The sequence below is a fragment of the Cebus imitator genome, unplaced genomic scaffold, assembly GCF_001604975.1.
Source record: "Cebus imitator isolate Cc_AM_T3 unplaced genomic scaffold, Cebus_imitator-1.0 Scaffold206, whole genome shotgun sequence".
In the NCBI taxonomy this organism is placed as follows: domain Eukaryota; kingdom Metazoa; phylum Chordata; class Mammalia; order Primates; family Cebidae; genus Cebus; species Cebus imitator.
In genome coordinates, this window is record NW_016107521.1 from 2,540,348 (window position 1) to 2,553,731 (window position 13,384).

Sequence of the window (13,384 nt, forward strand, 5' to 3'; positions counted from 1 at the left end):
CCTCGGCCTCCCACAGTGCTGGGATTACAGGCTTGAGCCACCGCGCCCGGCCCCTCGCATCATTCTTATGAAGCCCCATGGTACCTGCTTGTTTAATTCTCTGTGTTCTCCATTAGGGCTAGACTGTAAACTCCTGGAGGGTGACGACTGTGGCTTATTTATTAACAGGGCCAGCCACATCAGAGCATTTGTTCCACGAGTGACTAGTAATTTTCTAACTTTGGACAAGTGATAACCTTATATTGCTTTCTTTCAAATGATAAAATTGACTTGATAGTCTCTATAGCATAGCTTTGTCAGGGAGGTAACATCAGAAATTTTCTTTAAAATACCTATCATAGTTCCTGACAAATAGTGAGTGTTTTTCATCAATAGTTTTTTAATATTTGAATAAATAAGTTATCTCTTTTCACCAAATTTGACAGATATGATATATCTATTTATGAAGACCATATGCAGTGATGTCATATTTGTAATACATAAAGGGCACAGCTGTCGTTTAGGCAAAGTATAAAGCAATTATTCATATTGGCATAAAAATGTGACACTTCAGGTTACTCATTCAAAAAAGTGGGATAAAATGAATCTTAATTCATAGAAAAATTACATGGAAGCCTGAGATTATAATCATTAAAAAAACTTCATCTATAATTATCTATCAATTTGATAGATTTTAGGAATTGGTTCCAATAATTTTGAAGTAATTTTTAAAAAATCCAAATATTTAAATTTAAGTAATAATGAAAGTTAAAAACTGAGATATTCAGTAGAGAAAAAGGTAGATGTAAGTGAATATGTCCTGTTTTGTTTTTGTTTTTTGCCTCCAGCACACCCTGCCCTTGCTTTTGTATTTTAAAGCTCCCTTTGGAATTTCACTTACATTTGATTTTTGGATTCACATAGCTTAAGTTTGGTTAAGGATCAGACTAATATTCCTTTTGTAGATGACATTATGAAAAATATTTCAAATTATCAGTAAGTAGTGGCATTTGTTGGTTAAAATCCATCCGTATTCTCTAGAAAGAAAGATGAAACTCCCTAGATTTTACTGTATAATGTCAATGGACTCATTATTTGTACAACAGCTGATGCATTTAGGACTTGTTGATTCACTTAATTGGTAACTGTACTACATTCATAACTTCAACAACTGAAAACAATAGGTCAGTGTTTGCTGTTTATGCATAAATAGTCACATCGGAGCAGGATATGTCTGAAAGGCAGAATATGTTAGTCTGAGGAGGAATCTGGCATTTGAATGGCTCCATTGCTTGCCATACTGAGGTGGGTTTTGCTCTCTTTCCTTGAATAATATTATTTATGTTTTTATTATGGATGTTGATGGTTCACTGTTTCTATGTTATCAGGCTGACTGCTGTGAAATTACATTTGGTTATATTTTAAATGCCAGTGTTGGGGGAAAATGCTAGACTAGACTCATGGTTAAAAAATTAGGATGATTTAAAGTTTTTATGTCTTACAGTCCTCATGTGCTAAAGCAAAAAGTGATACCTAGAATGAATATATATATATTTTCTCTCCATATATATGAAGTAACAAATTTCATTTGTACATGAAATCCAAATAAATGCATTTATAGTACTTCAAAATGATTTTTTCTATAATTTGTAAATTAGACTTCTTTCAAATTTTAGAGTCAAATCTGCATTATAGAATCAGTATTTCTTTTGAAAAGTAATTTTTCATTAAAAAAATTTAAAAGGAAAAACAACTTAAACCTTTTTGTTTCATTGTCAAAAAAAGGAAAACATGTTGGTGATTTTTAAACTCTAAAACATTTCAAACATTCTTTTCAAAAATATATTATTTGTAATAAGTAAATTTTGACAATCTAACAGAATAATTTACTAGACTAATTGTGTTTATTTATTATAAAATGCTAACCTTAATGAGTCAGGTATTCTACAATGCAAAATAAATGAAGCTGAATTTTCGTAGCTTTAGTAAGTTTAGCAGTGTCCTTGGAATGCTATATTTAATGCAGTCCAGTTTGCAGTCATCTCAAGAAACTTTGATTATGCATAATACAAAAAAATTTCTTCTTGAACATTAAAAGAAAGCTTATTTCTGGGTGTGTTTTGGGGAAGATTTAAGCTTGTTCTCAAATTGTACAACTTCTTAGACTATTTTCTGGAAGTCTACATTTTTAGTGTATAAAATTTGGAAATGTCATTAGTGAAAGAGCAGTGTAGTGGACTATTATCCTGTTTGTAGCATATTCCCATCTTCTCATCTGGAAAATTAAATCTGATTACAGCTTGGATTAACATTTATGGTTGTGGGAAGAGGAAGATAGTATCTCAAACTCCATGAAATTGAACAATGAGATTATATGGTTTATAGCTAATGTTAAAGTTCTGCTTCTAAAAGGGCAGATTTTGTAATTGTAAGCTTCAAATATGTTCAATATTTTGTCTCTTACTGACTGAAATATCCCAGAGACAATGATTGGGTAAATTCAGCGGGCATTAAATGGAATGTTTTCTGCCTTGAGTACCTAACATGTTAAAAGTGAAAGCACTGTAGATTCCAGTGTTAACTGCTGCATTTGCAGTTTCTCTTAAATGTCCTAAAAGAGATCCTCTTATAGAAGATAATGGCGTTTAGTTAGTATGCAGTTGTTATGTGTTTTGTACAAAATGAGGTCGGTGGGTTTTTTAATAATCAGCTTAAAAATATGCCTTGACTCTTTAAATGGAGTCATTGATATGACAGAGGGAAACAGGAAAATAATTTGGTAAGAGGGGTGTGTGTGTGTGTGTGTGTGTGTGTGTGTGTGTACACATATGAGTTACCAATGTACAAATGAGCCCTCATACATAACCACAGTACTTTTATGAATTATTTTGCATTTCTGTTGTAAAAGATCTGTCTACCACGTTTTCTAGGAACTTTAAGCCTAAGGCAGAACTCAGGGTTTTGGAGCCTGTGTAAAATAATTTATAGCACCTTTCCAGTAAGTCTTGCCCACACTCTTATTCTATTAATTAAACATTCTGTGGTAGTCTGGTATATCTTAAAGATTTAAAAGTATGTATAGTAGAAGACTAGAAAACAGACTATTGAGATGTGAAAAAAAATTGCCTTTCTTAAAAGAAAAAAAAATTAGACATGTTTGTTTGGTAGATCAGTTTTTTTCCTGCTGTGAAGACATAGCATTTTAAGCATGGTCATGTTCTGTGCCTGAGTGAGATTGTGGTTTTGGGAGTTCTATACTGTGAAATGTCTATGTTTAAATATGGAAATGCTTCTTGTGGCCTTCAGTGGAAGCGATGCGCATGTTTCTGTGGGGACAGCCTGTTTTATGGCCATGGTGCTGGGACATCACATTGACATGATATGAAACCTTGTCTGAGAGCCACCTGCCTCTTTGGTTAAGAGGTGCATGGACTCTGTCAGAGTGCACGTTGGTGTACAAGATATTTTAAATAGAATTTGTTTGTTGTAAGATATTTTAAATACAATATTTTGTTGTATTGTTGGCAAGATATTTTAAATACAATATTTTTTTCCTGTTGAAAAGTCTTTTCCTGGGAGTTGACGACATTTTTAAGTTTGTAAGTATCTATTGCCTAAACCCGGAGAAAGTTGTTAAGAGACAAGGATAAGGAAAGAAGGGTGTGCTGTGTACCCCTAGATTCTTAATTTTCTGTCAATAGGACAATTCATGAGGAAAAAGCTCGACATATGCTGATAACTGTATTCTTACTGCCAGTTGCCTAATCAAATTATGTTACTTTCCTCCCTGGTAATACGCTTCCCTGCAGATTTTTGTGTTGAAAGTTAGCTGTTTGGTGACACTGCATTTGATGGTGAACTTATGAATATAAGAAGGTGTTTTGGAACATTAGCAATTATAGCATTGAATGGTGGATAAATAGATATATAAATATTAGACCGATGCACAGTTTTCCAGTGTATGTTATTTTCCATATAAAGATATAGAACATTTCATAAAATGTTCCCAGACCATTTAAAACTCAAAGAAATGCAGCTGACGCAATGAAATACATAGAGTACTTGTAAAAACATACAGACACGAAAGTGGATTGCTGCCAGACAGAAAATTTAAAGGCGGTTTGCTTAACTGCAGGGTGCTAGGTTTTGTACATGTGCCATGCTGAAACTGTTAGTAAGGCGGGTGTTGTGTTGCTTGAGAAAAGCAGATTGTATTTGGGCCTTTTTAACTCAGATGTTTCCAATGTCGATATTTTGGTGACATTATGGCATTGTGATTGACTCAATGTGAAAAAAGATTTCAGCCTCCGGTGTTAAATAGACATTTTAAGAAAATTCAAATAAATTATTTGCAGTTTTTGTGTTAATCTTTCCAAAATGGCTTTCGTAGTTTTATGAACTATTGGACTGAATCTTTGAGCTAATTGAGTGGAACTTTATAGGTTGACTTGGTTTTAAAAAGCATTGCTTTTCTTTCTTTTTAAAAAAGTATTGTGTTGTTTTGGTGAGTGTTAAGGACCCGGGAAGTTTGTTTTTTGTAAAAGTTAGGGGCCCTAATGAAACCAAAAGTTGTATGCTTGAATCATTGTTACTAATAATGCATGTATTATCTTGGAATGTTATTCTGTTGAAACCCGGTAATCTTATTTTAGAGAGTCGTAGGACAATTGAAGGAATTTAATTGATGGTGTTTGTGTTGCCTTCCATTGAGACAGTATGAATGGCCTCCATCTTGGCATTCCATGGTCATCTTATCTTCAGTGTGTTAAGATAGCTTGATTTTTTCTTTTCATTGATTTTTCCCATGCTTTTTTCCATTCTATGATGTATATATTAATCAAAAATATTTTTAAAATGAGTTTTTTATTACGGTTTCTTATTAATATAGTTGACTGAAAATATTTAAGAACCATCTGCTACCTATGAATAAGAGTGGTATTTCTAAAAATTGAAGAATATACTGCAAATTTTGGTTTCTGACATATAGTCTTTCACAAAATGGTGATAGAAAAGTAGTCTTTGGTTTTATTTTCATGGGTATTTTGTAGTTCCCAAGAAGCACAAACTAGCAAGAAAGACATGATATTAACAATTGGCGTGAGAGTAATTTTTGTATGAAGTTTGGTAGTTGAAGAGTAAGTGTTAAACCACATGTCAATTGGAAGAAAAAGAATAAGCCTTAGATGATTTAGTGGCTTTCCCAACCTCTGTTTTATTATATCCCTCAGTGGCTTAGAGCTGCATTTTTTTGGGTCTCTGGACCAAATTTTAAGTTATTTATGTATTTTTAGGAATTATGGCCACTGCCCTCTTTTGTAGGCCCCTTATTCTCCTTTGGTCACCTCCCTTTCCCCTCACTGCACACTGGTAGAGGATTGTTAGGCAACAGGCTGCCCCTTTGTCTCCTGCTGGCAAATTCTCCACCGGCCTAGTCCTTTCCTCCCACACTCTTGGTGCCTGCTGGCCTCCTCTCTCATGAGGGCTGAGTCCTTGGGCAGTTTCAGTCCTTTGGGCCAAAAACAGGTCAAGTGAAGTAGCTGCTGCCTATCAGGGAAGCCCTGATTCGGTACTGCAGGGGCATTACTCCAGAGTTCTCTAGTTAATCTTGACACATCATTGATTCCTTCCCAGTAGTTGAAGGTGAGGGTGAAGAAAGAAATTGATTCCCAGCTTTTAAGCCAACCAGAAGACACATCAAGAGTTGAAATGACTTGCAGATAGTTTCAACTTTTTTTTTCACCATTCATTTTGAGAGCTTCTACTTTTGGCATAATGCTTTGAATATTCCTGCTTTTGTTGTTAGTCTTGAGTTTTAGAAAATAATACAAAATGGCTTTAATAACTTGAAAACTGGTATTTCTAGGATCCTAGTAGTTTGTGAATAAGCCCTTAGTTTTTTTCCCTTCTTGAATCTTCACTGAATAAATGAACCGTAGTTAACTTTTACACGGATTCACTTTCACAGAGATGTAAATTAGTGTTTTAGTGTGGTGGTTAAAGGTAGCTATGGGTAGTATATATTGTGATCACTGTTAGACAGGAGACCCTCAAATCTATGATTTTCCATAAGCCTTTGAATTGATTCATGATTTCTCAAATAGATACTATTCTGACCTCTGATCATTTCCCTTAACATGTCTCTGAGGAATCAGATCTTTTCCTTATTACAAATGATTGAATGTTTTTCTAATCGATAATAAATGGAATGCTAATAGCTTTTCATTTGTTCACTTCTGTATTGACTTACAGAAGATGACATTGGATCATTTTGCTTATGATTTAACAATGAAGTGATCCCTTTAGTAACTCTATTTTAAATAGGGGGTCATAAAAGATATTTTCCCCCATGTGTTTTTATAGTTTCTGAGCAAGTTTAATTATGTCAGCTGGAACATAATTTTTCATGATATTTTGTTTACACTGACAAGCTGAAAGCATTGGTTCTGTTTTGAAGAAAACTTCATCTAGTTTTATCTGCATTTTATAACAGTGTATAAGCATTTTGAGAAGGATGTGTTTCATTTTTTAAAGTGATGAGGTTTGCATTTATTCCTTGAAAGAATTCTCTCACTCTCCCTTTTTCCCCAATCTGAAACCGGTGCTTAAGGTGGTTTATCAAGCCCACATCTCTAACTACGCAAAGGAGGCTTCTGATTAGAGAAGAAAAGTCAAGGAGGTTTAAGACTCATTTTCTCTGGAAAAATATATTGAGGGCAATTTGCAGCTGGCAAGATTTCTGCATTAGGTAATAGTCTAAAGTTAACAGTAGCATCAGGTCTTTAAAATTTTTCTTTTTTATATTTCTGGAGGAGGGTAATGGGAGTGCCTTGCTGAGTCCTTCCTTGTGCTCATCAACATAGCAGCCTCAGCTGCCCCCCTTGGATCCCCTGCCAGGGCTGCTATCATCTTCTGATCAAATATTAATGTGTGATCCTCTGCTTGCTCACTAATCCAAAGCCAATTAATATTATCTGTCAATTATTTACAGATCCTGAGGTGCAGAGGCAATTCCCGGAGGACTACAGTGACCAGGTTCGGAATGCGTAATTAATTTTTTACATGACAAAATTTATTTCAGAGTTGTTCAACATATTATTACTGTTCTTTTTACTGAAAGAGATAAATGAATTTTTAGAAGGGAAGAAAAGCAGTAATTAGGAACCAAAGACAAAAAGTAAAACATTGAAGTAGGACTGATAATCTTGCTGCTAGATTTGGGTTGTTTACCTTCAGGGAGAAAATATACATAAAGCAAAGAAGAAAACCTGCCACAAATTTTACTTTTTACTTTGAGGAATGCTACAGTCTGTACTTCATTAGGAAATCCTTTTTGGATTGCCTGTGAATTTTTTTAAAAAAATGCTATTTCAGGAGTCAAGAAGCAGTATAACAAAAAAGGGGGTGGAGGGAAGTTTATAACATTTCCTGGAATTTGAAATAGATGATGAAATTATGTGTTATGGTAGTACTGGAAGGAGAAACTGCACATGCAGAAATGGACTTAAGGGTGAGGGTGGTGCTGATGATGGTAGTGAGTTAAAGTTGGCCAGTTGGCTCTACCATCTTGAATTGACAGCATTCTGCAAGCATACAATGGGGAACGATTTTACTCACAGGATAATGCTGAAGTTCTGATGTTGCTGTATTCTTTATAATTAGTTCTAGGTTATACATTCAGGATTCTAGTTTCTATCTTGAGAAATATTGGAGATGTTTTGTAGCTTTTTTAGGGCACCTTACATTTTTAGTTCAAATATGCAATTTGGTATACTTTTTAAAGCAGTTTTGAAATAAAAGCATTCTTGATTACACTGAATAAGACAACTTTATAAAACCTTTCAAATGTGAAATATACAGTAATAGCATACTGCTTAGGTACATCTATTTAATTTTTTTTTTTATTAAATGTCTTTGAATGAGGATAAGTATAACAGACTAGAAATACCCAGTGCAGTGGTAGTAACACCTTTGCAGTGTGTCTTGTTGTATAGAGAGCAAGGTACCTGATACATCTTTATGAATAAAGGGAACATAATGTGACCAGGAATAGAACTGGATAATCAGTATAATGAGATGCTTTGTAATGAGATCTTATAGTACAAGAACCCAAGAGAACTGGTATGGTTTGCTTTGTGTTTGATCTCAAGACTTTTAAATAAGATTTTAAAAAATATTAAAATCTTCTGACTTTGTGTCTTGCTTCATCTTCTACCAGGAGAGTTAAATTTTTATTTTATCTTAAATTTCTATGAGATTGGGCTCTTTAGATTTAAACTACACAATCCAAAGATTACAGGACATTTTCATTAGTGAATTTCCTTTCTTTAAACAATATATAAAGGCTGGAAAATCTTAAAGTATTATTTAGAATACCCTTGAGTCCACAGATTTTAACAAAATTATTGTTCTAAAATCTTGTGTGTAGGTAAATAACCTTTGTAGTCCCATGATCTGAATTACTCAGTGAGAGGGAATTTTATAGGAGAAAACTTAAAATAGCATAGCTACCATCTGGGTCTATTCCTTTCAGCATAGTTTCTTACTATATCTGAAAGTTTCTGAACAACATGATTTCTTTTTTAGTATAACTTTAAAAAACTGCATGGGTAATATGTTCATGACAAAACATGTAGAAACTTTAGATAAAGCAAAAATAAAGCAAAAAAAATGAAAAGAAAATACAAATCATCAGTTATTTTACCACACAGAGATAACCACTGTAACAATTTGGTATTTATCTTTCCATGTTTATTTCCCTGAGTACACATATAAGTTTGTGTGTTTGGGGAGAGTATATATGTGTGCATAGGCATACATGTACTATTCATGCATATGTGTGTACTGAGAGAAATATAGGCTATTATCGATTCCATCATTGTATACAGAGCTCAGTTGACTGATTAGATATTATGTTATGAATGTAGTTGCCTTTGCTTTAGATGGTGTTACAAGTATTTCATAGATTGAAGTTGGAATAATTAGAATTATAGTAGGAACCTAAAAAATAATGACAGATTTAGTTATTTTAAAGGTGCACATAGTATAGTAGTATTTATTTTCTTTGTTTAGACCAGTGACATCATTTTGAAATTTGGAGAATGGCCCTCATGGATCAGAGGTAGACTTGTAAGAGTGCACACATCTTGGCCTCATTTAGCAGAGATTTATTTATCTCTTCCAACTTTACACATGATTTCTTTTTTTTTTGCCTTCTATAACCCAAGAAATGATTAATGAAGGATCTACTTTGTTTTGGAGCCATTACCTCCAAATTCCCAGAAATTTATTTGAGAGTTATATCTACTGGGAAAGAGAGTGAGAACTGCATGTTTTTTAATTTATGTTTTTATCATTGAGTTTCTAATGTTAGTTTTTTCTTTTTCACATTTGTTAAATTATCTTTTCCCACAGTATAACTATTATAAAGGAATTCTTAGAAATATTTCTATTATATACAAACCTTAAATGCTGAATATGCACTTAATCTAGACAACATTTCTAGCATTAAAACATTTATGATGTAATCCTTAAGGGATATTTGAGATAATTCACCACAAAGTATAGCACTTATTACCACACACACACACACACACACACACACACACACACTCACTCTCCCCCCCCCGCCCCAGTTTTTCTTCTCATTCGCTTAAACTACCAGTGCTTGTTTTTACATATAGTGTATTTCCCATGTACCAGCACATTGATCAGAGACGCTTGCTGCTGCTAGATGTTTTATTCTGTGTGTTCTTTGTACCTTACAGTAAAAGAATCTGTCACAAATTATTGTGGCTCACTGCTTTAGAAACTGAGAAAAAAGGGAGGTTAGATTGACATCTGTGACTGAATAATGATGACCAGCCTTTTGGCTCTCCTTGAGCCACAAAGCTAGCACTGCCTTTAGAGTGGAAAAAGAAGTAAGAAGAAAGGGGAGGGATAAAAGAGAGTTACAAATCTGTGGTCCCGGAGATGTATTACTGTTGGGCCAGTTGTCTGCGTGGTATGATAATCCATTTTGATCTTCTCTGTCTTAATTGTCTGCTAAAGACAAATGGGCAGTAAAAGTTCATCAGTTTCATCTTTTTGCTTCTCGTTTAGAAGCAGAATAAATGATCCATCACTACAGAAGAAGCCTTTCTTTCTGTCACGGAAGTAATGCAGACCCAACACGTTTTATTAAAATGTTTTCCCCTCATTATTTCAGTCCTCTCAGCTCTGATAGATCTTACCGTTTCATAAAAAATGTAATCTGAAATGTAAATAAGGGTCTTGATACAGAAGGAAGAAGTAATGAGCAGCCTGATTGTAATTACTGACAAAGTGATTTCTCTGTGCCCTATTTTTTTTTCTTCCTTAAGTTGTCTGTGACACCCTCAGACCACAATGACATCTATGGTTTAAAACCATTAAATCACTGTAGCACTCAATATTTCATTTAAAATCTGGTAAGCCTGCTATCTTTAAACCTGGAAATACAGGCTTTGTTAATTCCTGAAAGACATGCATTGCCTGTATTTTTTAAAAGAAAAAAAAAAAAGCAAGGCAAAATCAGGGCTTTTTCAGAGTTCATATTATTTATTCATCTGCTTTTGTTTAATGCTTAGCTAGTTTAAATACTAAAACGTCACCATTGGTAGGATCCTGAGTTGAAAATAATTCTGTATTAAAAAAATTAATAACAGCTTATGAAATTTTCTTAAAATTGTGTCTCCCTTAACTATAATATAAAGTAGTCTAGAATTTCTTTTTAGGGTTAAGATTACTAAATTACAGATGTAATTTTTGAGCTACTTTGGATTTGTGTAGCTTAGACTAGATTCTTTTCAGTCTCTTACTATAACTTTAGGTAATGTGGCTCTTAATAAAAGCCCATTGGAAAATTTTGTTAAAGGACTGAAGCACAACAATAATGTATTTCTTTCATGTCTAGAAATTGTTTTTTCAAAGATATCAACATCAATCAGACATTAAAAATAAGATAAAAAATGAATATCTTTCCCTGCTGAAAATAGCCTGGTAGTTAATTAAGTGGGTTTATAATTATTCTATTATGTTTACTGTCTTCATTCATAATTATGGAAATAATTGGTAAAACTTTACTTACTGTGATTAGTTCAGTTTTAATTAATACTAATTGAATTAAAGGAGAAAAGAATAGTTAAATTAACATATTAGCAAATTATTGTCACCACTCTCATCAAAATCCCATCTTTGGTCTCAAAACATTATATGATTTTTTTTTTCAGGTTAAAATACCTGAGCCTTTAGTAATTATAATGTTTAGTATTGGATGGTTTGAAATTAAGAGAGAATAACCTATCGGAGAGATTTGCATAAATAGCCTTGTAATGTGTCAAGTATAGTAGGTAATTACCATTTTGAAATGTATTGGTTGTAATATGATTACTTCTTATACTAAAACATGTAGAATTAATAATTTGCCCTCACAATTGTACTTTCATAGCCTGTTTTTACTAAGGGTGGCAATTAGAGTTGAGTGTGCTAAAAGTTGCTTCTCCAATGTGCTCATCCACGCTTTGATGGAATACAGTGAGCCTCTTAGAGCTCTTTAAAGAGTGATCCAGGCACAGTTACCCACCTTTGTGTATGTAGATTGCTGTTTAGAGTTGCAGGTAATTTTTCTTTCCACTGGTGCGGAAACAGAATGTTATAGTGAAACCAACAATCTTTATGCATTTATAGAAACTATAAAAATTTTATGGAAATCTTTATATAGAAACTAACAGTGTTTCTTGTACAAGCTCTATAAGCAAAGTAGAAACATGGCACATTGGGAAAAATTAAAAGCTGCCCTTTCTCTTAAGGTTTTATATTGCCTGTGTGATTTCAAAATTTCACTATAGGCAGTTAAACAAATTATAAAAACATATACCAACTATATACTAAAAAGGAACAAAAATATGTTGCATAACTCAGGCTAATTGTGATGGAAATTGGCATTTCTGAGTTGCATGTAATTGCTTAAATATGGAGTTTTCATCTGTTCATGCTTGAGGTATGCTCCATAGAAAATATTTCTTAAGCTCACAGTTATTTACAATATAACCAATGTAAATCATTTGGAAGATTCTGATTAGAGAGACAGTAGAGATAGTATTTAAACAAGACTTGCAACTTGTGTGTTGAGATTGCCTCGTTCTTTTGGTGAGAGCTCCTGTGTATGAAAACTTTCAGGTTATTTTCTTTAAAATTTTGATAAGCTAGAGACAAAACATTTCTATTGTAAAACTTAATTCGTGCCCTGATTCATTGAAAGAATAGTATTTCAAAAGAAAATTATAGATATAATCTAGTTCCTAAATTTTTTGTTACTATGAAAGGAAACCACATTATACCAACATTGTATAATATGACACACATGTATAATATTTACAGAAAGTATAAAACAAATGATAAATTTTGATATTTTTTCATATCATTAGGCAGAGAAACATAAGCAGCAGTGTGCCTGTTTAAAATGTGACATTGATTCCACAAAGGTTCTGCCAGTCTTTCGACAGTGACTTGTTTAAACCATAAGTCTTCAAATTGGAATTGGGGTTTTGGGTTTCTGGTCCTTGGGGCCCTGTATTCACCAAGCTCACAAAGAATGGAATTGAACTTGGGTGCATCCCATTTCTCTTGGAAACTTTTGAGCTTTCTTATTTATTTATTTTTTTATTCTTTTCCAAAGCGGTTGCTGTCATGCTTCTAGCTTACTCACAGGTTCTATTCAAACTAGATCCACTTTAAATGGTGAGGTCACCTTTGATCTTGGAAACTTTCTAATGACATGATATACCATGGAATAGAATTTGTAAATTCATTTGACTTTTCATCCAAAGGACTTTTATTAGGGCCAAATGGATCACATTTTAAAATGGTTCCACAATCTGATCTTAAAAAGAGGAACTTATGGTTACAAGTGACTATATTTTCTGATTCTTTCACTGTCATGTCTATTTTGGCAGCAGAAACAGTCTGGGAGACTGAGTTTGATTCTGTGTATTAATTGAGAGATTGATGAGCATACTATATGCAGACTTTGAGCCAGACACCATAGCAGGTAAAGAGGAGGAGAGAAGTAGATTCCATCTCTCCCTTGAAGAAACTTACTGCCTAGTAGGCTATAGAGTAATGCATGTCTAGGATGTTTTGTGGAATAATGGCATGGCCATAAGAAAGTGGGAATGTTTCTGAAAACTAGAACTGTTGGGTGGTGGTGCCACCAGGATTGCATTCCCGCAATTTCTTGTTCTTTGTGACGTGAAGCCATAGAATTTAGTAGAGTTAAATGATACAGGGAAGCAAGTGGAAAGTCTTGGAGGTGCCCTTAAAGATCATCTTTTAGGCTTGTTTTAGATGTATGCTTTTCTTTTCTTTCTTTTTTTTTTTTTTTTTTTTT

The 13,384-nt window shown here is 33.5% G+C and overlaps 1 protein-coding gene across 5 annotated transcripts in view; it reads left to right on the plus strand.

Moving 5' to 3' along the window:
- Positions 1-13,384, plus strand: part of DENND1A (DENN domain containing 1A) — a 545,115-nt gene that overhangs the window by 133,742 nt on the left and 397,989 nt on the right. For 4 of the 5 annotated variants that reach the window (XM_017548402.2, XM_017548407.2, XM_017548403.1 and 1 more), the window contains one exon: positions 6,968-7,011. The exons of the other annotated variant lie outside the window; for it this stretch is intronic. In XM_017548402.2, the coding sequence (XP_017403891.1) occupies positions 6,968-7,011 (44 nt within the window). The remainder of the gene's footprint in view (positions 1-6,967; positions 7,012-13,384) is intronic. 5 annotated transcript variants of the gene reach the window in all.